General features: G+C 35.7%; 5 protein-coding genes across 10 annotated transcripts in view; 3 read left to right on the top strand and 2 right to left on the bottom strand.

Annotated features, from left to right (window-relative positions):
- The window catches only part of LOC111396835 (probable splicing factor 3A subunit 1), a 6,311-nt gene extending 650 nt beyond the window's left edge, over positions 1 to 5,661 (top strand). Inside the window, exons 2-6 of one of the 6 annotated variants that reach the window (XM_023023369.1) lie at positions 1,484 to 3,666; positions 3,812 to 4,110; positions 4,274 to 4,303; positions 4,771 to 4,828; positions 5,365 to 5,661. In XM_023023369.1, the coding sequence (XP_022879137.1) occupies positions 1,492 to 3,666; positions 3,812 to 4,081 (2,445 nt within the window). In that variant the 5' untranslated portion in view covers positions 1,484 to 1,491 and the 3' untranslated portion in view covers positions 4,082 to 4,110; positions 4,274 to 4,303; positions 4,771 to 4,828; positions 5,365 to 5,661. Of the gene's footprint in view, positions 1 to 815; positions 876 to 1,483; positions 3,667 to 3,811; positions 4,829 to 5,364 lie in introns of all 6 variants that reach the window. The other 5 variants (XM_023023366.1, XM_023023370.1, XM_023023367.1 and 2 more) reach the window with 5 other exon arrangements.
- Positions 5,662 to 8,567: 2,906 nt separating this feature from the next.
- On the top strand, positions 8,568 to 9,919 carry LOC111396834 (transcription factor MYB8-like). The gene is made up of 2 exons (XM_023023364.1): positions 8,568 to 8,827; positions 8,939 to 9,919. The coding sequence occupies exons 1-2, from the start codon at positions 8,698 to 8,700 to the stop codon at positions 9,763 to 9,765; spliced, it is 957 nt and encodes a 318-aa protein (XP_022879132.1). The 5' UTR covers positions 8,568 to 8,697; the 3' UTR covers positions 9,766 to 9,919.
- Positions 9,920 to 19,138: 9,219 nt separating this feature from the next.
- On the top strand, positions 19,139 to 20,450 carry LOC111397668 (peroxidase 7-like). Its single transcript, XM_023024669.1, has 3 exons — positions 19,139 to 19,443; positions 19,525 to 19,867; positions 19,957 to 20,450. Exons 1-3 carry the CDS (start codon positions 19,210 to 19,212, stop codon positions 20,370 to 20,372), a joined length of 993 nt encoding a protein of 330 aa, XP_022880437.1. The 5' UTR covers positions 19,139 to 19,209; the 3' UTR covers positions 20,373 to 20,450.
- A 1,907-nt stretch (positions 20,451 to 22,357) lies between these two features.
- The window catches only part of LOC111396833, a 12,279-nt gene continuing 7,133 nt past the window's right edge, over positions 22,358 to 27,503 (bottom strand). The window contains exons 2-4 of the mRNA XM_023023363.1: positions 25,470 to 25,610; positions 25,263 to 25,400; positions 22,358 to 22,654 (exon numbers count right to left, since the gene is read on the bottom strand). Coding sequence (XP_022879131.1) covers positions 22,638 to 22,654; positions 25,263 to 25,400; positions 25,470 to 25,560 — 246 coding nt within the window. The 5' untranslated portion in view covers positions 25,561 to 25,610 and the 3' untranslated portion in view covers positions 22,358 to 22,637. The remainder of the gene's footprint in view (positions 22,655 to 25,262; positions 25,401 to 25,469; positions 25,611 to 27,503) is intronic.
- The window catches only part of LOC111397834, a 7,110-nt gene continuing 7,015 nt past the window's right edge, over positions 27,409 to 27,503 (bottom strand). The window contains exon 4 of the mRNA XM_023024809.1: positions 27,409 to 27,472. Coding sequence (XP_022880577.1) covers positions 27,409 to 27,472 — 64 coding nt within the window. The remainder of the gene's footprint in view (positions 27,473 to 27,503) is intronic.

Genomic DNA, 27,503 nt, shown 5'->3' with positions numbered 1-27,503 from the left:
ATCCTGGATTCTAATACCGGGAAATAATTAATATGCTTTCGAAATAATCTTTGTTTTAGAACACTCCTGAATTACCCCCTGGGGGAGGGGGTGTAGGGTGGAGTGATCGGAGAAAGGCAGAGTCCACGATTTTCTATCGCGTTCTTACGCTAATATCTAATGGTGGTGGGGGGCTCTTTGGTACGTTTGGAGCTGTTGTTAGCTATCTAATCTTTTATCGATTCAGAGGGTTCAAATTTACTTATTAATTGGCCTAGCTAGTTTGTTAGAAACTTCTTGTGTTCTCTTGTCTGGCATTTAGAATCTCTGATTAAAGCATAATAGGACTCTTGAATCTACTCGAACATTGAAAATATACTAACCCAATTTTAGTTGTCCTTGTTCCTACAAATTGTTATGACTAGTGCGTGTTTTTAAGTGCTTATTAGTTGTGGGTCTTATGGCATGTGTGGATAATGACTGGGTAGTAAATCGTGAATCATACGAACATTTTATATTGGACCAAATTAAGCTTTTCCAAACATGCTCTTAGTATTGTTGATTTGAATTTAAGCTAGTACAAAATATAACAAGTTTGGCATTCAACCGGTTTAAGTCTTATTGGTAGGAATATTCTACTATTTTTTTTCTAGTGGGTCTCTTATAGCAAATAGCAAATACAGTTCCTGTTTGATAACCATTATTTGAAAACTCTTTTTTCTATATACTTATTTTCAATTACACAATTGAGTATTCTGCCCGTAAATGCAAATTTTTTTCCTATTTTTTAATCACTATTCAAAATATTGTCTTTCCGAAATAATGTTGTCAAACAGGGGCTAAGACTGTAGGTGGGTGCTGCTGCGTTCAAAAAGATAGGAGCACTGATAGACAAGGTCTCATTCAAGTTGTGTCTGTTCTATTTTTGCTATAATTTTGCAATTGATTTTCTGAACCTCTCATATATTCTGTCTTTCTGTTTTCATCATTACTTTCTTTATTGTAAAAAGCATATATAATTTTTCCTTTGGCCATTCTTGTCATGTATGGGGATAGAGCATACCAGGTTTAAGCATGCAAGAATCTCATTTCTTCCATCCTCATTTGGTCATTATGTGGGAATATAAGTTTCATTCAGGAAGTAATTAGTTGAGAGGCATTGTGAATTATTTAGAATTAGCCTATTGAGCTGTTACTGGAACAATGCTGCCTCGACCATGGATCACCAGATTCATCCTCAAGCTGTGACATGGTTCATGCGGATTTGACCTGTATGGCGCGCATATGTACTATCCACTGGGGGTTGGGCCTCAACAGGGATTTCTTTTTCTCACCAGCGATTCAAGCTCAAATTGTTCCTTCTTCCGTATATTTATTTATTTATTCTCCAAATTTTGGATGCAAACTTATGATCCTCAGTGTATTTATACATTTATTCTTTTTCCAGACTTTGGGTGTTTGCATGTGCATAAATTGTTTGGTTGACATTACTTGTGATTTGCAGATTGGAAAATGCTGGGCTCATTGCCAATACTGCCTCTCCCAGCACCACCCTCCGATGGGAATCTTGGCCCAACACCTCCGGCTCAAGTGATAGAGGAATCTAAAGATGAAGAGATGAATGGGGACAAGACCAATGATAATGATGTATCCAACTCTCTTCCAACAACAGTTAAAACCCACACGAAGACTATTGGGATCATATACCCACCCCCTGATATCAGAAACATTGTAGATAAAACCACACAATTTGTGGTTAAGAATGGGCCCGAGTTTGAGAAAAGAATCATTGCCAACAATGAAGGCAATGCTAAATTCAACTTCTTACGTGCCTCTGATCCTTACCACGCTTACTATCAACACCGGTTATCTGAAGCTCGGGCCCAAAATCAAACTTCTTCCCAGCAGCAGCCATCAGAGCTTGCTGATTTGTCAGCTCCTGAGTCTGCTGCTACTGCTCCAGCTGCTGATGCCAGTGATGCCTCTGTAAAGCTTGATCCGTCGGCTCAGTTTAGACCCGTCCGAAAGCTTCTAGAGCCACCAGAAGCGGAGCAGTACACTGTTCGACTTCCTGAAGGGATTACAGGGGAGGAACTGGATATAATTAAGCTCACTGCTCAATTTGTGGCTCGGAACGGAAAGTCTTTTTTGACAGGTTTGACAAGCAGGGAGATCAATAATCCTCAGTTCCATTTTCTGAAGCCAACCCACAGTATGTTCATGTTCTTCACATCACTTGCTGATGCGTATTCCAAAGTATTGATGCCTCCCAAAGGATATACTGACAAGCTGAGAAATAGTGTTGCTGATATGACGACCGTCCTGGAACGCTGCTTGCATAGGCTCGAGTGGGAACGGTCACAAGAGCAGGCGAGGCAGAAAGCTGAAGACGAGATTGAACAGGAACGGCTTCAGATGGCGATGATTGATTGGCATGATTTTGTTGTTGTTGAGACTATAGACTTTGCAGATGACGAGGATGAGGATTTACCCCCTCCAATGACACTTGAGGAAGTTATAAGGAGGAGCAAGATGTCGACTATGGAAGAAGAAGAGATTGCTGAACCTGAAAAGGAAGTAGAAATGGAGATGGATGAAGAAGAGGTCCAGCTTGTTGAGGAGGGTATGAGGGCTGCTAGTCTTGAAGAGAATGGTGACATGAATAACAATGGAGCCAAGCCAACTCTCGAAGAACAGGAACCGCCTATGAGAATAGTGAAGAATTGGAAGAGGCCTGAAGAGAGAATCCCTGCAGAAAGAGACCCAACTAAATATGGTGTCTCCCCAATAACCGGTGAGCTGATTCCCATCAACGAGATGTCTGAACATATGAGGATCTCTCTTATTGATCCTAAGTACAAGGAGCAGAAAGAAAGGATGTTTGCCAAGATTAGAGAGACTACTCTTGCAGCTGACGATGAAATTTCCAGAAACATCGTGGGACTTGCACGAACACGTCCTGATATTTTTGGTACTACAGAGGAAGAAGTTTCTAATGCTGTCAAGGCAGAGATTGAGAAGAAGAAAGATGAACAACCGAAGCAGGTCATATGGGATGGTCATACAGGAAGCATTGGTCGCACAGCAAGTCAGGCCATATCTCAGAATATTGCTGGGGAGGACCAAAATGATCCTACGAATAACGATGCGAGAAACCTTCCTGGTCCAGCACCTCCACCTCCTAGACCTGGTATGCCATCAATTAGGCCTCTTCCTCCGCCTCCTGGTCTTGTTTTAAATATTCCTAGGCCTCCAACTACTCTCCAGTATCCGACCACTTCAAATGCTGGGGTAATTGCACCGCCACCTCCAAGGCTGCCAGTTGTCAACATGATTCCTTCTGTTCGGCCTCCACCTCCTCCAATGTCAATGATGCAAGGCCAACCTCTAATGGTAAATCGACCCCCAATGCCTCCATCAATGCCCCTAAATTCGTCAGGTGTCCCTGTTCCGCCACCACCTGGATCGCAGTTTACACCTCTGGGAGGTGCCAGACCTTTTGTTCCCCATCCCATGTCCCAACCTGGTATGCATATGGTTCCACCACCACCTATGCCGCAAGGAATGCCTCCACCACCTCCACCTGAGGAGGCGCCTCCACCGCTTCCAGAAGAACCCGAGCCCAAGAGGCAAAAGCTTGATGACTCTATGCTCATCCCGGAGGAGCAATTCCTGGCCCAGCATGCGGTATGGACCATCTTTGCTTTCTCTTCTACAATCCTTTTTCATAATTTTTCTCCTTGCTCCTTTCATGACACTGTCTGTTACTATTGTTGCATTTTTTAGCTTTAATTAGTGCGTTTTGATTGTTGATTATTTGAACTGTCTGCAGGGTCCTGCTTGCATCAATATATCTGTGCCGAATGTTGATGAAGGGAATCTCAAAGGACAAGTGTTGGGGATTACTGTAGCATCCCTATCTGAAACAGTTGGCAGTCTGAAAGAGAAAATTGCTGGTGAGATCCAGCTTCCTGCAAACAAACAGAAGCTGAGTGGAAAGGCTGGTTTTCTGAAGGACAACTTATCACTTGCATATTACAATGTTGCCCCAGGAGATTCCCTGTCCCTTTCTCTCAGGGAACGCGGTGGTAGAAAGAGATAAACTACCTGATTTGGCTAGTCCTTTACAAGGTTCATATAGGAAACTGTTGTGTTACAATGAAAGTTATTATCGTGATCCTTTGGGAAGCTTTTGTTCCATTCTTCTTTATTGTCACTCCAGATATTATTTTGGTCGTGTACTATTTAAATGTTTTGGAAGTTTAAACTGATGATTGTATGGTATCTACTACAGATCTGGCATCTTGGCGATCATCCCTCGAGGGTAATGTGAAGTTGACTGATTTTATGTTAATGAACATCTCGAGTTTGATATTTGTTATACTAATTTATGTTTTCTGCTTTTCTGTGCAGTTGCTCCTTCGCTAACTTGTGCTAAATAGTTGTTGTGACCTCTGTTATTCACTTGTTTCTGAGTGGGACTATTGTTTTATAGATGTTATACAGATTCTGACCTCTGTTTTCGTGAGTTCTGTTATAGGGAAGGAACAATTGAAGGTCATCCTTTGGATATAGATTTTGTTTTCTAGAAGATTTATTCATGGTTGAATTGGAAGCCAATTCTATAGCATGTTTCATGCACCTAATTTTCATATTAACTTGTCTTTAATGTTGGGGGTTTAGCTTAGGGCTTTCTTATGCCAGTTCTATTTGAAATTTATATACTTCGAATCAGCTTTTAACATGAAGTGATTTGAGGTTTCCTCTGATAACTTTTATTTCTCACTACAGAAAGTCTCTTCTATACATTTTCGTATTGCGAGTCCCCGGTCGTGATCAGTTGAATCAGGTAGAATAATTTTTTCCTTTTTGCCCATCCTGATATTCTGTTTCTTTTATTGCTTTTTTTGAGGATTTCAATGTTTATCTACTTACTTTCCTCTCTGCCTCAAACTGATAGTTGACTACACAGGATGTGCTACATGTACACCTCCTTAGACAGATTTTTTATTTTTTTAAATCTGTCAACCTATTTGTCAAAGAGGTGTACAAATAGCAGAACTCGGTCACAAGTAGATTTTTAGTTTGGAAAAAACTCCCTACACAGGCCCCTTTGCACAGGGCTTGTACATCCACCCCCATGTGTGAATAATGTGTGGGGTCCACTCTTTTAGTTTTTATCGAAGATAATGACATTTTGTTAAGAAAATAATGTTATTTGTACATGATGATATCACATAATGGTTCACATATAGATTATATGTTAAAAATAGAGGTTTTTTTTTATTGGTTGAAGAAATTATGATTTAATCATATTTCACCAAATCACGTGTAAATCATTATGTATATGTAAGACTAAGATTGCTTGAATGGTTAACTTGTCAGGTACTCGATGATGATGATGTTGCAGCAAAACATGCTCGGGAACAAGAAATCATTATGTACATGACATTGATGACGTCATCGTTGCAAAACATGCTTGGGAACAAGAAATTTACAGAAATGTGCATAATTAGAATACAGAAGAATCCGGAAAATTTTTGTTACCCTCTTCCCATTTCAGAAATGTCATCAACTTGTAACAAAGTGAACTTTTAATGTATCCACGATTAAATAAAAATCATGTGTTACCTCTGAGTCGACTCGTGAGGTTAAATGACCAATGATAACTATACCTTTTTATATTGTTTACAATTGGCTATTGGCTATTAGTTTTTGAATTTACCAAATCGTTATAGAACTTAGTGACGAGAGATGGTTTTTGTTCTATTTAAATTTGACTTGGAAAGGGAGAGATGGAAAAGGCAATGTATTGATACTCCAAAATGGTGAGGGAAAAGACCAATATAGAAAAAAACTGATCCTGTTAGCATCTCTTACAAATCAAAGGAATAGAAGAAGAAGAAGAATGTCGAGCTCTGTCGATTCGAGTATACGTTTAGGCCTATTATTTCAGTGTTATGTAATGTCACGGATGGATATTTTAATACCATTGTTACTAAATGAATTTACTCGTAGAAGAATCTTATAAAAATTTATTGTATCAGATCTATCTTATGATATACATAGAATATTGAAATTTGACATTGAAGCTTTCAACTCTGTATGATAGATACTAGTTTTACCAGTCGTTCAAGAAATGGAGCCACCTAGCCAGCAGCCTCCAGGCAATGGACTGTATACGTACGTACATTGGCTTTCTCAAAGATCTAAATAATTATTTTCGCAAAGACACGAATTCATATTTAATTAATTAGTTAGTTGATCATAAATGGTAACATTGACCTAAACAAACACAAATTACTCCTCCAACAAGTCTGCTAATTAATAATTAATTAATGGATGAGATCCAAATCTTGAAAATGTGTGTATTATAAATATATTTATAGGCCGTGGTGGGATGCGTCAAATGTAAGATTTGGAAAGAAGAGAAAAAACTAATAATTTAGTGAAAAGGTCGAATAAGACTTTGTTAAATTCAAAAAAATGATAACCCATCACATCAAATGTGAGGACTGAGGGGGGACAGCATTAATATATACGAAAACTTAGATAACATACATTCGATCGATAATATGATAAATTAAATCGTAAGTATATAAGTAGTTTCGACAAGTTTTTCGTGTTTTAGAATATAATCTCAAGCTTGGACGAGTGTCGTGAAATAAAAAGTCAAAACGAGTTTTTGACATGAAAGTGAAAAGCTAGAGTAAGGCACTAAACCCTTCAATTTTGTGGTCTGCTCCAATATTTTCGTCATAGGTGTTGCTCTTGCTTGGACATATGGTCGAAGAAAATATTGGTCGGAGAGTGATTCAATTTATTTGGTAATTAACTAAACTGCGTTCTTGATTCAATTTATTTAGAGGTTGAGTCCATTACTCATATCTATCATGAGAGAAATAGGGTGGCTCTTCTGCATGGTAATGGACAAATCCTGGTTCTGTTCTAGAGGATATCTGTTACAAACCTTGTTATCGATTTTTATTTTGATGTCGCATTAAAGACCTTTGATTAAAGAATGCAGGATGTGGTAGTCTATCGGATAATTATGTTTTTGTAATTTGGTTTTAGAGGCATTGAAGAACTTTGACTAGAGAAGATATGGTTAATCAAACCCTAAAAGCTAGGTCGAAGGAGAAAATTAATGGAGGAAAATTGAGGTTGAAAAATAATTATCAAAATCTCTAAATCATTATTACCCTCTTTCGTTAAAATCAAGAAATTGAAAATGGTTCTGTTGAACTTGAATATTGGAAAAGTAATGGTTCCTTCCATCATCATACGCTATTAACTTTTTCATCAGTGCCAGTTTTATTTTTATTTTTGCCTAAAATGGGCACAATGATTGATTTTGTGCTGAATTTGGATGCAAGGGATTATGATAGCTAACACTTTTCCTCATAAGTTAACCATACCATCAAAGGAATAATAATTACTATTCCAATAATAGATATTAGCAATATATATATATATAAATAAATGTGCATCACGTCAATAATAAATCAATGAAGTGAACTACACTCACTATGTATATGTATTCTTTTTCCCAAGACAAACCTAACATACACTCATAATACACATTACTTGCTTGTTTGATCCTCGTTATTTCTAAAATACATTTTTCTTTCTTCTTTTCAACCACATATTTTTTAATAAAATAATATTACACGTAAATTCAAAAATTTCCTTATTTAAATATATGTTCTCCATCAATCTACTATTTAAAAATGTATTTTATAACGAAAAATAGGGTTCAAACAAGAAAATGAATAATACAACACATAATTTTTAGTTTGTTGTTTGTATAATCCGTGGGGTTTTTCTTGTTGAAATCAATCTCGAATAGAATTGAAGTAAAACCGTTCAAGCAAGCTACTATAATAGGATTAGTACGTGTAGTACGTACAACCATATTTATGTAGAGGGTTAACTAAAATCTATATGAAGGTTAAGAGAAAATTAAGGATGTCTTAAAGTCTAAACTTGCTTATGTGATTGTATCAAGTTACAAGTTAAAGAACCGGCTAGCCATATTCCATTAACTGGTAAATGTGCTGGTTTTCTCACTAAAATAATCAATAAATAATTTTGCTAAATTAGAGGAAAATGAAAATGGTAGAATAAACTTCCAATTGCCAATGGAGATTTTGGGTCAATAAATTAAACATTCGTTACGTGTATATATAAGGGTTTTTTTTTTTTTTGGTAGATAAATACTATTATTTGTATCTTGTAGTGTGTGAAAAACATCCTTTTGAACGGTTCAAAATTTACAGACACGGGAAATGTAGATTTTACTCACAATTGCTTGATTTACGTATGCTCAAAATCGCCACTTTACCCTTGTGATGGTTATCTTAAAAAAGTTTTCTTGCGAGAGTGTGTATATTTGATTAATGGATATGATAATTACCCCAAGAAATTGTTAATGAATATATTTATTTAATGGGAGCATGTAAGTGATACGTTTCTTTATCTATAGATATTTAAATAAGTAAAGAAGAAGAAGAAGAGTACACATGAAGCTGCTGATACAAGCATATATATGTTGGCTGATATAATATAATTTATAGAATGACGTACACTGCACCTATATCAAGCATGTATAACATTGCTAATATTTAGAAAAATATCTGTGAAAGAGAAGAAAAGATTTATGAATTGGAGATGAATATATATAGGTAGCTGACGGTGTTGTTAAGGGGTTAGGGAGATATGGGACATCACTGTTGCAGCAAACAGAAAATTAAGAGGGGGCTTTGGTCACCCGAAGAAGACGATAAGCTTATCAAGCACGTCACTACCTATGGCCATAGCTGTTGGAGTTCGGTTCCCAAACTAGCAGGTACGTACGTCGCCTATTTATTACTTAAGCTTGTGATGATCCTTTATATATATATATATATATATATATATATATATATATATAATATAACCGCTCTTCTTCGATGTGTAGGGCTGCAAAGGTGCGGGAAGAGTTGCAGATTACGGTGGATAAATTACTTGAGGCCGGATCTCAAAAGGGGTTCTTTCACCGAGCAAGAGGAGAGAACAATCATTGATGTGCATAGAATTTTAGGCAACAAATGGGCTCAAATAGCCAAACATTTGCCTGGAAGGACTGATAATGAAGTGAAGAATTTCTGGAATTCTTGCATTAAGAAAAAGCTTATTGCTCAAGGTTTAGATCCCAACACTCACAATCTCCTCTCTTCTAACAAAACCAACATACTCAAAAACAACATCAATGCAAGTAACTCTTTTCGACAAGAAACGCCGGCTTTTACTATGGATACTTCATCAAAAACTGCAGCTTCTGATCTTTCAACTTTACTGCCTTGTATTAATACTCCACGTTTTGATCATAAAAACACCATCCAGTATACTAGCTGTTCTGATCATTATCAAAATTCTATGCTTGTTGGCACTCAGCAAATAATTAGTCAAAGTGATCTTTCGGCGTTGGAGTTTACTAACTGTTCTTCAATGGGAAGTAGCAATGTCATGTCCTCTTCTGGATTTGGAACCCTAAATGAGAGTTGCATGTGGGATGCTGGCGGCATCGAATTTCCAATTGAACAACAAAAAGCAATACAACAAGAAATTGTAATGGCGCCGCAGCTGCAGCTGCAGAAACCGAATATAAATGAGAGTGATCATCTGCAGAATTTGGCGGAGGATACTTTCGACAGCGCTAGCTTCGATTTTGATTTTGATTCTGCACTATTGCCTTCTGGAGTTTATTGTAATGTCAGTTCCATGGATCAACTTGCCTGGGATTAAATGCATGTAGGGCTCTAAATTCATTCCTTCTATCTCATACTAGCAAGCATCGAAGTATTTTAATCCATTTTGTTCATATATACCTACGGTTATACATGACAAGAATCATACATACTGAACTACGTGATCTAAAAAACTTAAATTTGCACCAAAACTCTCCACCATACTCGTTTTCATTTCTCTATAGTAAATTTTAATCAGTTGGCACATTGAGAGAATTATGTAAAAAATTGGCAATCCATGGTGTTTCAAGATGAAGTGCTTGTTTGATTAAACTTTGTTAAAGTTTTTTTAATTGGTTAACTTCAATATTAACCATACGTTTCATGGCATCCACAATTTTTATCAACTTTTCTACCACATGTTACAATACCTTCTATCAAAATTTGTCAAAACTTTGTCGAATAGCCCAAAAACTTTATTCTTGCCTTAATATATACATATACATATACATATACATATACATATACATATACATATATGTATATGTATATACATATGTATATACACACATATATATTGTTGCTATACGCCTATACTGCAAATCCTTATGAATGTCCATCAATTTGGTATACAATGAATAATACATGAACAATATGATGACAGTTATTTAGCCAAAATTACCATTCTTTATCTTAAAAAATATTATTACGACCTAAACTTTTAATACGATAAAACTTTTTTATGCATGAAATTGCAATAAAGTATGATCGAGTTGTCGATTGTAAGAAATAAAGACGAGTTAGTTTACTTGATATCTTACTCGGTTGAAATTAATGTATAGAGACATTCACGACTCACAATGTCTTGACAAATAATCATTAATTAAGTGTAAAGAATGTTCTTTACATAAAAATGGTCCTCCAAATTGTTGTCGGAATATCCCTCAAAAAGATGCCTGAGATTATTTTATTTGACCTTATTTTCACCTTAAGGAATAGGGCTGGGTGAGAGGAGAAAATAATTAGCTTTATGTAGAAGTAGAAATGGAAAGTCCAATAGCCTTCAGTTGACTTGGGAATGTGAATTAGTCAAAGCAAGAGATATTTAGACGAGTGCTATAACTCGTTTAGATGGCCTTCAGGAGATTAATAGAAATTCTCTATGGTGTCCTCAAATCAAAGTTTATTGAAATTTAATATTTTTTATGTTTTTTAATTCTGTGTCCTAATTCGATTTTCAATAGATTCAATTAAATTATAAGGGTCTCCATAAATAGGAGTAAATTTTGTTTGATGTCACAACCTTTTAGCAAAATCACAATTTGACCACTAAACTTAATTTGGCTCAATTGAATTATTGAAGTTTAATTCAATTTAAATTTGTGAAATGTTTTCAAAACCAAAACACGTTTTTTAAAGGTGCCAAAATGTTTTTACAACTTGTTGGCCACATGGCAATTTCCTATTGGCAAATTAGTTTTCACATGGATTTGTCTTTCTTTGGAAAAAGCATGGACCATTGATTTTAATCAATGGTTGAAATTAGATCCCCTTTTAATTAAAACATGGTGGACGGCTTTTTCAACAAGGCAGATTTTTTTTCATTTTCTCTTCCTCTCGTCTCTCTCTCTCTCGAAGGGTCTCTCTTGGCGATTTCACAAGAAGTTTTTCTCTTGTATTAAATTTGAAATTCTGACCGGTGTTGATGGGGGTATCAACTGTAGTATTTAGGCTGTTTTGTGGTCTATGGTCTGGTGGTATTTTGGCCGAAAAACTGGTCTGTTTTTCTACGAGTAATAGCCGATGTTTGGTGTTGTATTTGAGCAGTTTTTTGCCTTGTTTCGGTAGATATTAAACTGTGAAGTCAGATACTATTTTTGGTCTAGGTCAGGTTTCGATTTGGTGGAGTATTGTGAGATCCTTTTGTTGGATCGACGATCTGATTATGTGTGAGTTGAGATCCGAACCTTGTAAACAAACTGTTGCTCTTTCTTGTGAGGTTCTTGCATAGTGACGGGCTTGGAACTTTTGCCTCTGAGCCCCCCCAGATTAGGCTTGGCTGAACTGGGTGAACAATTCATGTATTCTTTAATTTTTCGCGTGATTTTTATTTCTGCTGTGCGTGAGAATTGATGACAGAAATTGGATATTGGGTGAAAAATTCCAACAAAACTGGTATCAGAACCTAGTAAGGCGTGGGTAAGGAATCTGTAAATACAGTTTAATTTTTTGTCATACTGATGTGTTTAATTGATCTGTGTAGTCCAATAAGAAATTAGAACAGAAGTTCTTGGAGCCAGGGTTTTGGATTCCGACTCTGCAGTAATCACTGGAGTGGATTTAATACTGTTATACACAGTATTTGGTGAGATTATTCCAATTTTGTTCATAGTACTTTATTTACATGTGTTTTTGAATCATATGTGAATATTATTGTGGTTTGAGTTTGTTCAAGAATTGAATAAATTGTTTAATTGGAATAGAAACACGTACTAGGATATTTCAGTTTTCTGTAATTTGATTGTTTGGTACCAACTGTTAGAAATCTGAAATTAATCTTGCTGTTATTAAATTTGTGCATGCTAAACAACTGTGTTTTTCATTCTATCATCTGCTTATCTGAATTTATCTGCAAAACTTTTTTCAAAACTTTTTCTGCAACTTAAGTGATCTGAAATATTAAAAAATCACTTACGTCCGCGAGTAGTAGCCACTCTTTTACAGAACCTGTAATGGGTTCGAAGGTCGAATTGTTTCAATTCGATGGAAAGGGGGATTACTCGGTTTGGAAGCAGAAAATGAGGGCCATATTGGTCCAACAAAGGGTTGCTAAAGCTCTTGAAGATCCAGAAAAATTTTCTGATGAATTGAAAGCTAAGCCTGATGAAATTTTAGATATGAATGAAATTGCATATAGTTCTATTATATTGCACTTATCTGATAACATTTTAAGACAAGTTGAGGAACACAAAACTGCTAGAAAATTATGAACTGCATTAGATACTTTGTTTCTGACTAAGACGTTGCCAAATAAAATTTACCTCTTAGAGAAACTGTTTAGCTTCAGAATGGATGTTGAAAAGACTTGGAAACTAATTTGAGTAACTTTAACATTTTGGTTAAAAGCCTTTCCCATAATGACAAAAAATTTGAAGATGAGGACCTTGCAGTGATCCTTCTTAATTCCCTACCTGATTCCTATAGGGATATCAAGAATGCAATAAAATATTCAAGAGATGATTTAACGCAATCTATTGTCATCAATGTGTTAAGATCTCGAGAATTGGAAATCAAGAGAGAATCTAGAAATACAAGGGAGGAAAGTATGTTTGTGAGAGGAAGAACTGAAAAGAAGGAAAGTAACTCGAACAACAGAAGATTCAAATCTAAATAAAAAACTAGATCCAAATCACGAGATAGAAGTAATAAGAAGTGCTACCGCTGTAGAAAATTGGAACACTTTAAACGTGATTGCTTTGAATTGAAAAAGAAATCAAAAGATCAAAATAATGAAGATTTGAATAATTCTGCAATTTGTTCTGAGTTAGACAGTCTTCTTGTAATGACTGTGTCTGACGAAGAAGTTGATAAGGACTGGATCTTGGATTCAGGGTGTACATTCCATATGTGTCCTAATAAATCATGGTTTAACAATTACAAAGAAATTGAACCCAGGAAAGTATTTATGGGCGATAATAACTCACAAAGTGTTCTTGGTATTGGTGACATCGCTATCAGAATGCATGATGGCATGGTCAGGAAATTAAAGAATGTGAGACATATCCCAAATTTGAAAAGAAATCTCATTTCGTTGGGATCTTTTGAAGATGAGGGACATTCTTTCAAGTCTAAAAATAACACCTTGAAAGTTATGAAGGGATCTTTGGTAATCTTTAAGGGACCAAGAAGAAATGGATTGTACTATCTTTTGGGAGAGACAGTTATCCCTCAAGATGCTAAATCTTTGACCATAACGAAAAATAAATCTGAATTGTGGCACAACAGAATGGGACATATAGGAAATAAAGGTTTAAAGTATCTAAGTAATCAAAAGTTGCTTGGGAAGGATACGATTGAGCCTCTTGAATTTTGTGAAACATGTGTGTTGGGCAAGTCACATAGGGTGAGCTTTGAGACTGGATCACATACCACCTCTAGGCCTCTAGATTATGTCCACTCAGATTTATGGGGACAGGAAAGTAATCCTACATTTGGAGGGAATAAGTACTTTCTTTCTATAGTTGACGACTACTCTAGAAAAGTTTGGACCTATCCATTGAAATCTAAATCTGAGACTTTTCAAAAATTCCGAACTTGGTTGAAGATGGTGGAAAATCAACTTGATAAGAAGTTGAAAACTCTAAGAACTGACAATGGATTAGAATTTTGCAATGCTGAGTTTGATAACTTCTGTAAGCAAAAAGGAATTGTAAGACACAGAACCGTTAAGCACACACCGTAACAAAATGTGGTCACAGAAAGAATGAATAGAACTCTAATGAACAAAGTAAGATGTATGCTAATCAGTTCTGGATTAGCGAAAGGTTTTTGGGCGGAGGCTGTATGTACAGCTGCTTATCTTATAAATCGATCTCCATGTAGTTCTGTTGGATTTAAAAGTCCACAGGAACTTTGGACGGGAAGACCCCCAAACCTTTCTCATATTAGGGTGTTTGGATGTGCGGCATATGCACATCAAGTTGAAGGAAAATTGGACCCTAGAGCTACTAAGTGTGTGATGCTTGGGTACCCGAAAGGTGTTAAGGGGTACCGGTTGTGGGTGTTAGGCGTTCAAGCTATTAAAATCATTAATAGTAGAAATGTGATTTTCAATAAATCCGAAATGCCATGCCTAAAGAACAAAATTGATAATTCTAAAGAGCAAAACAATGAGACTACTTCACGGAATGAGGTGAAGCTAACAAGGCTAAATCCCACTCAACATGAAAATATTGATGAGGGTGTACAACGATCTGATGAAAATGTTGTTGACACGGATGAAGGTAAAGTAGGTCCAGGTGAAGTCGAAACTGAAATTGAAAGCCCAAATGTTCCCACTATTGAAACAAGTGCTCAAGATTATCAATTGGTGAGAGATAGGGAAAGGAGGCAAATCAAACCAAATCCAAGATGTGAAATAAATAATTTGACCGACTTTGCCCTTATCTCGGGTGAATCTTTAGAGTATTCAGAACCTTCATCATATGAAGAGGCTATGAATAGTTCTAACTCTGAAAATTGGAAAGATGCAATGAAAGAAGAAATGAGATTTTTACTTGAAAACAATACATGGAAATTAGTAAAGAAACCATAAAATCAAAGAGATGTTCAATGCAAATGGATTTTCAAACTAAAGGACGGGATTGTGTCATCTGACCCTTTGAGATATAAAGCCAAGCTAGTAGCCAAAGGATTTACTCAAAAAGAGGGTGTTGACTACAATGAGATCTTCTCACCGGTTGTCAAATATAAGACCATAAGGTTGATGCTTGCACTAGTTGTTCAGTTCAATTGGGAACTCGAACAATTAGATGTTAAGACGACATTTTTACATGATGAATTAGATGAGGAGATCTATATGAATTAACCTCAAGGGTTTGAGGTGAAGGAGAAGGAAGATTATGTGTGCAAGTTGCAAAAGTCATTGTATGGGCTCAAACAATGTCCAAGGCAATGGTACATTAGGTTTGACACATATGTGTTGAAGATTGGTTTCAAAAGGAGTGAATATGATCACTGTCTATACTATAATAACACTAGGGCTGGTAGTGAAGTTTATTTACTTCTATATGTTGATGACATGTTATTGGCCAGCTCTAGTAAATCTGAAATTTTGAAACTTAAAGGGCTTCTAAAATCAGAATTTGATATGAAGGACTTGGGAAATGCCAAGAAAATTTTGGGAATGGTTATCAACAGAAATAGGCAAGATAATATTTTAACTATAACACAAAGTGCTTATTTGAACAAAGTTGTAACCAAGTTTGGCATGAAAGAAGCCAAGAAAGTTAATGTTCCTCTTGCAGCCTATATGAATTTATCATCATCTCAGTCTCCTAAAACTGAAAGTGAAATGGAAGAAATGAAAAATATCCCATATGCTAATGCCATAGGATCAGTGATGTTTTCTATGATTACTACTAGGCCGGATTTGGCTTATGCTATAAGTTTCTTAAGTAGATTCATGTCTAATCCGGGGAAACCTCATTGGGCGGGGTTAAAGTAGCGTTTAAGATACATTGTCGGGACATTAGATTTGGGATTGGTGTTTGAAAGAAGATCCGAACAACTCACTTTAAAGGGGTATGTAGACTCCGACTTTGCTGGTGATAAAGATCAAAGAAAGTCTACTACCGCCTATTTCTTCACACTAGGTGATAATTGCATCACATGGAAGTCACAACTTCAATCTATTGTCACATTATCCAGCACGGAGGCTGAATATGTGGCAATAACCGAATCTGTAAAAGAATGTATCTGGTTGAAAGGAATTTTGGGGAAGTTGAATTTTTTTGCAAGTGTCATTTGTTATTTTCACTGATAGTCAAAGTGCTTTACTTTTATGCAAAAATCCAGTTTATCATGAAAGATCTAAACACATTGAGGTGAAGTATCATTTCATACGTGAAAAAATTGCTTGTGGTGATGTTATACTTAAAAAAATTCATACCGATGATAACCCATCGGATATGGGAACCAAAATTCTAAATGTAGGTAAGTTTAAGTCATGTTTATCTTTACTACATATTGATACAGGTTAATTTCTTTTGCAGGTACTAAGGGCGATGATATAGGGCAAAAATCATTACCATCACATGCATTGTAGCTACTAGAGAGAGCTAGGGATTTGTGAAAATAAGGTGAAGATTGTGAAATATTTTCAAAACCAAAACACGTTTTTTAAAGGTGCCAAAATGTTTTTAAAACTTGTTGGCCACATGACAATTTCCTATTGGCAAATTAGTTTTCACATGAATTTGTTTTTCTTTAGAAAAAGCATGGACCATTGATTCTAATCAATGATTGAAATTAGATTCCCTTTTAATTAAAACATGGTGGATGGCTTTTTCAACAAGGCAGATTTTTTTCATTTTCTCTTCCTCTCGTCTCTCTCTCTCGAAGGGTCTCTCTTGGCGATTTCACAAGGAGTTTTTCTCTTGTATTAAATTTGAAATTCTGATCGGTGTTGATGGGGTATCAATTGTAGTATTTCGGCTGTTTTGTGGTCTATGGTCCGGTGGTATTTTGGTCGGAAAACTGGTCTGTTTTTCTGCAAGTAATAGCCGATGTTTGGTGTTGTATTTGAGCAGTTTTTTGCCTTGTTTCGGTAGATATTAAACTGTGAAGTCAAATACTATTTTTTGTCTAGGTCAGGTTTCGATTTGGTGGAGTATTGTGAGATCCTTTTGTTGGATCGATGATCTGATTGTGTGTGAGTTGAGATCCGAACCTTGTAAACAATTTGTTACTCTTTCTTGTGAGGTTTTTGCATAGTGACGTGCTTGGAACTTTTGCTTCTGAGCCCCCCAGATTAGGCTTGGCTGAATTGGGTGAACAATTCATGTATTCTTCAATTTTCTGCGTGATTTTTATTCCTGCTGTGCGTGAGAATTGACGACAAAAATCGGATATTGGGTGAAAAATCCCAACACAATTCTCTCCATTTTGTGTATAGCTATGTTTTTCTGCATTTGGTTTGATTTATAGACTGTTTTTCATTTTACATTTATTATAATATTTCATCTTTAATTGTGGTTTCTGTCCAATTATCATGCGGGGAAATATTTTTTTTCACACTTATATTTATTGCTTTCTTGTTTATTTAAAATAACAAAGTCAAATACGTCCTTATAATGAATTTTTTTGAAAGAAAAAACCATTTTTAGAGATAAAATATGTTAATTAAAGAAAACTGACAATTAAAATATAATAAAATAAATAAAATTGTGGTGTGAATATAATTATTGAAACTCAAATCATTAACTAAAGGCTTTTAAATTTAAAACATTGTTCACCATGCTGAACAAATCTTGATTGAAAACCTTGACCTGAATTTGATTAACAACTGACAATTGAATATTTGGTTACCAATTGGACAATATAAGCGGCATTTCTTTGTTTCTTATCTACATGCAATAGGATGCATTTTATTTTTCTCTTACAAAAATTGAAAAATATGATCCTTTGAAAGTTAACCAGTAAATTATCCTTAACACAAGCATTAGGCCACACGTTTTTTCGATCAAACTGATTTCATTAAACGAAATGACGTGTAGAAATGGCACAAGAAACAATAAAATACAACTTGTCATAAAGACATGCAAAGGGAGCAAGCTCGCGGACCACTTTATTCCCCTTGTGAGGTACAGTGTAACAAGTGGGGCTGGACATATTTGGTTCGATTAGTTCTAACGAGAATCGAATCGCACCTGAAATTTTTGGTAATTCAGTAAGCGAAGTCGTCGGGTCCAAATTTAATTATGGAACCGTTCAGGTTCGGTTCATTCGATTCAGTTCGGGTTGGTTCCCATTTTTCGTATTATAATTAAAGTTTTTAATATTTACAAAGTTACGTTAATTCAACTAATGATATGTTTAACCTTAATTCTGACAAAATAATGTCGTCCAATCTTATGTGTCTTTTGCATATCTCTTTGCTGAGTTCTTCATAAATTTGATTGTTAAAATCACAGGAAGAGGAAAATAGCGAACTCAAAATAATTAAAAAAGGTATTGTCGAGTTTCAATTCAATTTCTTCAGAACGGTAGAAATGACACTACGGTAGAGTAACAGATTTAGATAAAACTTAAATCAATTTGATTAAATTGGCTTTGAACTGAAAATCAGAAATAAGAAAATCATATTTTTGAGTTTGAACTAAATTAACTAGTTAACAAAATTGGGATGATATTAATTAGGGATATTAGCATAAATGGCCCATAACCAATATACCTTGCGATTTCGGTCCTTAACCTTTTTTTTTCTTTGCATAGACATCCTCAATCTATGGTTTACGTGTGTAAATAGTCATTTTCACGGTTTTCATCTGTTTGATTGTTAAAAAGTCAATTATTATTTATTTTATTTAAAGTCAATTATTATTTATTTATTTATTTATTTTAATCAAACCCCAATGCCACCCCTTTTAATAATTTGCGATAGAAACAAGACAAGAAAGACTTGGAAAAAGAAAAATCACATGACAATTTAATAGAAAAATAGTGAGTCTCTGCCCAATAGAAATAATGCGCATGGATGGTTTAGAAATTTTAAATGTCTAACAATACAAAATAAATTCATGTTGTAATGGTAGTATGGTACGCACGTTCTTAAAGATTTCTTGAGGGGTGGCTCTCACGTATATACTTGCACAGAATATTGACCCCTCTCTCTCTCTCTCGCAGTCAGTATATATAACACAACGTACTGTCATTCAAATTTCAAAATCATCAATTACAATTGTTTTCTTCCTCATCATCTTTGGTTTTGGGCTGCTGATATATGCATAGAAAAATGAATTCGTCCACCAGCTTCTTGTTCATCTTCACCGTAATTCTTGCATTCTCAGTTAATCATGCTTTTGATGATTCAGATACACTCAGTTTCGCCCACTATCATGCAACCTGTCCCGACCTCGAGAAGATCATCCACAGCAAGGTTAAAGAATGGGTCAACAAGGACTCGACACTCGCTCCCGCTCTCATGAGGTTGCATTTCCACGACTGCTCCGTCAGAGTAAGCCACACCACCTTAAACTTTTAGATGAAATGGTTCGTTAATCTGTTTCGGCTCTAACACGACTTGTTCGTGGTGCAGGGATGTGACGCTTCGATTCTTCTAAATCACAAAGGGAGTGAGAGGATAGCCAATGCCAGCAAGTCATTGAGGGGATTCGAAGTGATTGATGATATCAAAGCAGAGCTTGAGAAAGAGTGTCCCAAAACTGTGTCCTGTGCTGATATTCTGACTGCTGCTGCAAGAGATGCTACTGTCGAGGCCGGTGGTCCATTTTGGATGGTAACGTATGGTAGGAAAGACGGACGAGTTTCCATCGCCCAAGAAGCTGATTTGGTGCCAATGGGTCACGAAAAAATAACCGACTTGATCGAGTTTTTCCAGTCCAAGGGATTAAATGTGCTCGACTTGGTCGTCCTCTCTGGTATGTGACTACTGACAGAAAAAAACATTCGTACATTTGCGATATTTTAAATAATTTTGTATAATGATCATCTTAATTGATTTTAACAGGAGCACATACTATTGGAAGAAGCACATGTGGTTCTCTGCAAAACAGGCTCTTTAACTACAAAGGAACAGGAAAACCAGATCCAAGCATCAATCCTAAATACTTGAATTTCTTGAGAAGAAAATGCAGATGGGCTTCGGAATACGTGGAGCTTGATGCAGTGACGCCCAAGGCCTTCGACGTGCAATACTACAGAAATCTTGAGAAGAAAATGGGTTTGTTATCGACTGATCAAATGTTGTACTCTGATTCACGTACTGCACCCCTTGTCACTGCATTGACTTCGCAATCTTCAGTCTTCCGTCATCAATTTGCTGCGTCCATGGTGAAGCTTGGAAACATTCAAGACTATGATGATGATGATGATGATGATGATGATGGTGAAATTCGAGTGAATTGCAACTGGGTCAACGCGTGAAAATCTTACTTTGCATGTATTCACGAGCTAGCTAGAGCTAACAAATGCATGATTTGTTGGAAGAATTATCGTTTTTAACTTGGTCTCCCCAATTTCGATTTTTTTTCAACTATTAAATGCTCATTTGTCCTTTTTCACCAAATTATTTCGGCTGCTTCGTTAGCACATAACAATGCTTGCTTATATTACTTATCTACTTATTATGCATTTCATTAATCATTAGAAATTCGTTTAATTCCATATGACAACCGTCTAATTTGCTCTGCCAAGAGGCGTCTCAAGCAATTTGGTATTTTAGGCAAATTGTCAATAGGTCTTTTTAAAAACAATAATAAAAGAAATAAATAGAGCAAATAATCACTGACATTCTAGCAGACGAAATCATGATTGGAGATTCTGATTGAAATCAATAATTCAAATAGAATTAACGAGGGCTGTATAGTTAGGATCACCTACTTACCTTCATCAATAATAACCCACAATAATATCATCGTTGATGTTGTTGGAATCACCTACAATGCTTTAGCAGCCGAAAAAAAGCCTGTTGTGATTGCCAAGGGTATGAATATTGTTGATTCTAGTTGAAATCAATATATGTTGAAAATTTAAATAGAATTATGGATGACAATATCGTTGATAATATTGGTGGAATTGAAACCAATATATTTTGATGATTCGAACAACATTGTTGATATACTATCATCAGCAATAACCAACAACAATATCATTCACAATGTTGTTGGGAACAACCCACGGTGCTTGAATCACCAACGAAAATTTGTTGGTGTTACTCACATTTTTTTTCTTTCTATAAAGTTACCTAATTATAAATTATTTTTTAACTTTTATTTTGTTCTCGACAAATTTTTGGTTAGCGTTTAAATTTCTTTAGTAAATTAAAATTTTTAAACTATTTATGTTTTTAATACTACTAACTTAAAGGATTGTTAGTAATTTTTAATTATTTTTTAATGCTATTGATTATCGACAAAAAAATTCATACGAAAAAAGGAAAAACATATATCTTTTTTACATAGAGGGCCTTAGATGACCACCTAACTCGTCTAATGCTTGAATCGACTCTAGCACCACCTCATAACACATTGACCACCACACAGTGGTCAACTCGATTTTAAGTGTATGTCTCGGAACAATTTTAAACAACTTCTAATTACAAATTTGACCGTTAGCCATTTTTTTTTATTTCAAAGCCTATAGATTTTCCTGACATTGACAGACCACATAATGCTCTACTTTTTCAAAATTGCCCTTCCATTACATACAACCAACAACCCACCTACCAAAATCAATTTGAGAGCAAATATGAGAATATATTTGAGTAATAAATGCACCATACTCCAGGATTTCAGGATGATTTGACAGGAAAATCACTTGTGGATTTTTGACAATTGCTCCCAGACACAAAATAAGTAATTTTGTTCTCTTCGTAATTTGTAAAATTGAACTAGTTTTCAGCTTTATGAGAAATGCACTACTAGCTAGATATCATGAAGTTTGACAATTATGTTTGAACATACAGAGAATCGAAAGTGTAACTAAAACACTTATTATTACATCTTGTTTATTTGTTCATGATTTGAAAAAGCTCATTCAGAAGTTCGACAAGGAGTACGCTGGTGTTTACCTAACTATAACTTGGTTTTTATGGATTCCTTCACACTCCCCAACTACAAATGAGTAAAGATTTAAATCTCCACGACCTCCCACAAGAGCTGTCTGGGCATTCTGGGGAAATTTAATTATTGATGGAGATGGTAGCGTTCGTAGTCGCTAACTTTCCAGTTCAGGCAACTATGTGTATTCAGGTTCCTTCTGTACATCACTTGACTCGAGTTCTCACTGGCAATCTATCTATGGAAGGTTAAAAGTTAAGATTGTCAATACCAATCATTCAACTGTAAAATAAGCTAGTAGTATTATGTGCTAATGAAACAGAGGAAATAATGAGCATTGAAAAGCAACACTAGAAGAGTAAACTGTGTTCTGCATGTTTATATTCCTTCTCAAAATCGGTTTGTAGCAATGGAATTTTATTGTCAAATACACCTCAAACGAGTCATTAACAAATATTGCTGCACCAGAAGTAAAATCAAACAGAAAGGGAAATGCTAAAACCTTCCAAAAGGGGAAAAATGATTAGGCAAAGCAATTGTTTATAACCCAGGACAAGAATTTGCACAGTTATTACATTCTTTGACAAATGAATCCCAAAGCAATTGCGCTTCAACAAGTTCCCCCTAGCTTTTAGTCTTCGTCATCGTCTGCAATTAGAGGTCGCAAACAAATCAGACAGATTAAAGGGGAATATTTTAAAGGTGCAGACAAACTACAGCACACAGAAAACTTAACAGTAAGACCAAATATGGCCAAATAAGTTATTTTGCAAGTATGACCAACAAACTTAAGTGGTAAAAGTAAACAAAGGGGTAAATCCAGAAAGCAGGGGCAGGCAACTTTCTTCCCTGTCCGAGAGTTTATTTCTTCTTTGTGACAACATAATTACAAAGCATAGGCATGTCCCCTCCATATATATCCACATGCACATTCACAGAGTCAATGGATCTCAGCAATTATATACTATATGAAGGAGAAAAAAGAAAAGAAAAAAAGGCCTAAATCTACGCCACTGACTTCCAAACTTCCCAAATAATTAGGGTAAAGATCTAAGACGGGGAAACGAATTCTTAAGATGCAATAAACAGAAGTCTCAATCACGAGTCTCACCACTGCCCAGTCTCCCCACCACAAGCCAACAGAATCCCATCTGGCATTAATTACCACTTGTGGAAGAATATAGTAAGGTGCGAGAAAAAATAAGGAAACAGGAATTCGTCTCAGTGCATGTTCTCGAAGTGCTACCATACTATCACAAAAGTCTTCCAGCTCTTAACCTGCATACAGATTGGGAACTAGAGATACCTTGCCCAATTGGACATGGGAGACCAAATTTCACTCTTACATCATCTTTAATACAAGTTCTAGCCTTTTCTCCTTCCTCACAGTGAAAAAACAAATATAACTTTACATGCTCAATCCATTTCTGACTACAATGATCACTAAAAGGCTTCAGCTTTGTTACTGCTGGCTCACAATACAGGCTCTCATTTCTCAAGAGAGCTTGCCTATTTTATTTAATGAGACAGTGGCTACATTTTTTTCGCATGATTGGACGCAACAGTGGCTGCCAAATCACCACAATATTATCACCAGAAGTTTTCCAACCTAACTAACATACATCTTGGGAACTAGAGATCCCCTAGCCTAATCATATTATACATTGGAGCATGATTTTAAAAAATACAAAATGAGGGCTATCTTATACGAGGCGAATAGGAAATGATTCAGGGCACTGATTGTGAAGTAGATTTTGAAGGCATAGCTGCACCTCAAGGCTTGTGAGGTGTGAGCTCCTTAATTTTCTTGTTTAGTTTGCTTTAGGTGTGAGCCCACAACTTCAAAAGTTCCAATTAACCCACTTCTGAAATGACCTGTAGATTTTTCTTTTCATTGTTTGCATAATTTAAATTGTTCTATTTGAACTTTGAAAATTGTTTATGATATGTAATGTCCTTATTTTCCATTTTAATAGTTTTTAACCTTTTTTTGGTTTAAGGTAAGACTTATGCCTCAAAATGTCTTAAAAACGCCTTAGTACCCAATTATGCCCTTTTAATCATTGCATGGAAGAGCGAAATTCACCCTTCTACAACCTATAATACAAATTCTAGACTCGTCTTCTTCCTCAAAGTAAAATAAATAACAAAATTACCTAACTACCCATCGAACAATGATCCAAAAAGGTCTCAGCTTTGTTACTAATGGAGCATAGAACAGGTTCTCAACGGAGCTCACCTGTTTCACCCAACTGGATGATCCTAAAGGGGCTGTAAAGTTACTTTATATATAAAATATTCATTTAGAGTATCTAAGCGAACATTCTGAAGAAGCCAAAAAGTATATGCAAACTCAAGATGAGATAAAAGCACTCATAAGGTAGAAACCTCGTAAGCAACCTTAAATACATAAATGCGAGCCAATATACTTGAACAAAAATGTAAGGATTAAGATGGTGAATAAACGTTAGCATACAGCATTCTCCTAACAACAACACCTCACTATATGCATGTTCGTATGCATCATCCCTTCAACAAAGAGGCAGCAAGTAAAGAACCACAACGTGAGATAAATAAGGGAATGCCCTACATTCGTAGATTGTGAATGCTAATGGTTTAAATGGTAGCTAATTTTTCTCAGCTTTTGCTCTCTGTAAATCAAATTAAACCCTGGGTAAAAATATATATACCAAGATAAGGGTAAGACCAATGGTAAAATTTAGACATTTCAACCATAAAAAGCTATCATTCTGCTTGGAATTAAAGTCTAATATTCTCCAAAGCACATTGGGTGTCAAAATTATGTCTTCCTCTAGTAACAAAAGGCTAATAACACAACTCCTCAATTGACAAAATGGCCAACTTTAGGTCAAAGACGTTAAACATCAGAAAAAGTACACATTTCTGCCACCTAAATGTCACAAATCATGCCCAGATTATATGCACGGTAATTGCAAGATGTTGTGCACAAAATAATTGCTATAAACACTCCAAGCCTATGTTTGGCTCATGTTTATAAACACTCATCAATTTTTATCCACACATTTCGAATGGACGCAGAAGCGTTATCCACTACTTATCCATCACTCAGTTGTATTTATTTATAATTTAAACAGCTTATAAACACTTCCGAAACATGCTTTAAGAATACGCAGGAAAATTGAAAGGAAAAAATAAAGGAATTTCAGAGATATCCATAAACCCTATCCAATTACGAATTGAGAGGAGAGATAAACTCAGAAAAACAAATAGGTACCAAAGTAGCGGCGTTCATTGGCTTGTTTGGCCTTCAGGAGTAACTTGTCGAGATCTTCCTGGGCTTTGGCCTCCCACTTCACCATCTGATTAGCGAAGACCGCGCCCAGCCCCATTCCCAGCAAATGCTCCCATGGATCTGCAAATTTTTGGAAATCAATCACATCCGGATACAGTTCCTATAATAAAGAAGGCAGGAGGTCCTTACGGCGCATGTAAGGAAGCTTGCGCAGGGCATTGGAGTACATCTGGGTACCCAGTCCCAGCAAGGCTCCCACCATCGTTGCGCTTAGCGGCATATTTAGCAGACAGATTGGAGATGAGGGTTTCTTGTTTCCCAGTTGAGACTGGGGTACTTTTTAAAATAGCTTGGTCAAACAACAAATTTTCGTTTTGACCATTTTTTTTTTGTATTCACCACATTGGCCTATTGTCATTAAAAAGACAATTCTACTCTTATTCATGTTTAATAATTACAAAAGTATATCAATTGTTTAAAAGACAATAATACCCTTAATAGTTTAAATAAATTCTGTTACTTCCATACGTAAATTTCAAAATCAGTTTTGGTTTATCAGTTTCTCCAATACAGTAAAAAAGAATTTTTTCCTTCCATCTGCTAAAATATTGAAATCTCCCAAAATTATCAAAGGTTCAAGAAAGAAACAATACTCACAGTCGGCACTGGAAATTGGTAAGTGTAAATACGTATTTTGAATTTTGTTTTAGTTAAATTTACTGTTTGAATCTGTAAATAATTATTTAGAGAAAGGCAGATGAATTTTACAGTATTTAAACACAGATTTATAATTTTTTTATAGCAAAAACAACAAAAGAAATTCATCTCTGTATGCATATATTTTACAGGAAAAATTTATAGGTGTCTGTAAAATAAATATTTAAACATTATTTCGTTGAAAAAGGGAAAAAATAAAAAATTAGAGCGTAAATTTCAGATGAAACGGACGAAAAAAGCTGGGCCAAATGTTTCCAGCCGGCCCAGTTGTCGGGGCCGGATGGAAACAGTCGGCCCAGTTATCTGGGGGCTGGAAACAGCCGGTTGTTTCCAGCCGGCCCAGATAACTGGGCCGGCTGGAAGTAGCCGGCTGTTCCCAGCCGGTTGGGCCGGCTGGAAACTTTTTTATTTTTTATTTTTATTTATTTTTTTTTTTTGCAGATTTTAGAATTTATTTGTTCAATAATATATGTTTATTGAAATAAATATTAATGAATATTTAAATATTAATTGAAATAAATATTTTTGAAACATTTAAAATAATCAATGAATTATTTAAAGTATTAAATTAAATTAAATATGAAATGAACAATTTAAAAAATTATATATTAATTCCTTATTTTTAATTTGTGGCAGATATGGCATCAGCATGTGTCCCAATTTGTTACTTTGGTGAATTTCAAAGGAATGATATGTCCACGAGGGGAAACACGAAGTTTCAAATGAAGAGAATCGTAATGTAAATGATGTTTGGGATACAATTCAGATTGTTCGTGAAGATGATGTGGTTATGCTTAACGTCGATCCCTCTCAGTACGATATGGAATTGGGATTTTTGTTTCATAAGCATTCAACCATTTCAATTCCACCTATGAAAGTTACTTCTGAAGTGGAAATGAAACATCTAATTAAATTGAATCAAGGCCGGAAGTCGACTCCTATTTGCGTAACTTTATTGGGGAAGAATGTCCGGAAGTCGACTCCTATTTGCGTAACTTTATTGGGGAAGAATGTCCACGAGGGGGAACACGAAGTTTCAAATGAAGAGAATCGTAATGTAAATGATGTTTGGGATACAATTCAGATTGTTCGTGAAGATGATGTGGTTATTCCCGAGACCACTGCTACTCACCATGGTCACACTGTTACGCACAGAATTCCATCGATAGTTGAAGACAACGAGAATGAAAATGCATTTACAAACGAGGATTTGATTGCTTTATCTCGTAGGAGACATGAGTCGGGTGGGAGCTCGCAGGCCGGACCGAGTACACGGTCCTCTAATTGTTCGCGTGTAGTTCCCGATGATGAAGATGTATATGTCGAGCAACTATTCGAATCAAAGAAAGAATTGCAAGAAGCTATGCACCGGATTGCTTTAAAACATAACTTCGAGTTTAAAGTGAAGAAATCAAACAAGTCGACGTACATAATTATTTGCGTTGACGACAGTTGCCATTGGCGTTTGCGAGCGACTAAGATGGACACGAATGAGTTCTTTGTAGT

The sequence above is a fragment of the Olea europaea genome, chromosome 7, assembly GCF_002742605.1.
Source record: "Olea europaea var. sylvestris chromosome 7, O_europaea_v1, whole genome shotgun sequence".
NCBI classification, from domain to species: Eukaryota; Viridiplantae; Streptophyta; class Magnoliopsida; order Lamiales; family Oleaceae; genus Olea; species Olea europaea.
Note: the sequence above shows the minus strand (reverse complement) of the source record. Positions and strands in the feature narration are given on the sequence as shown.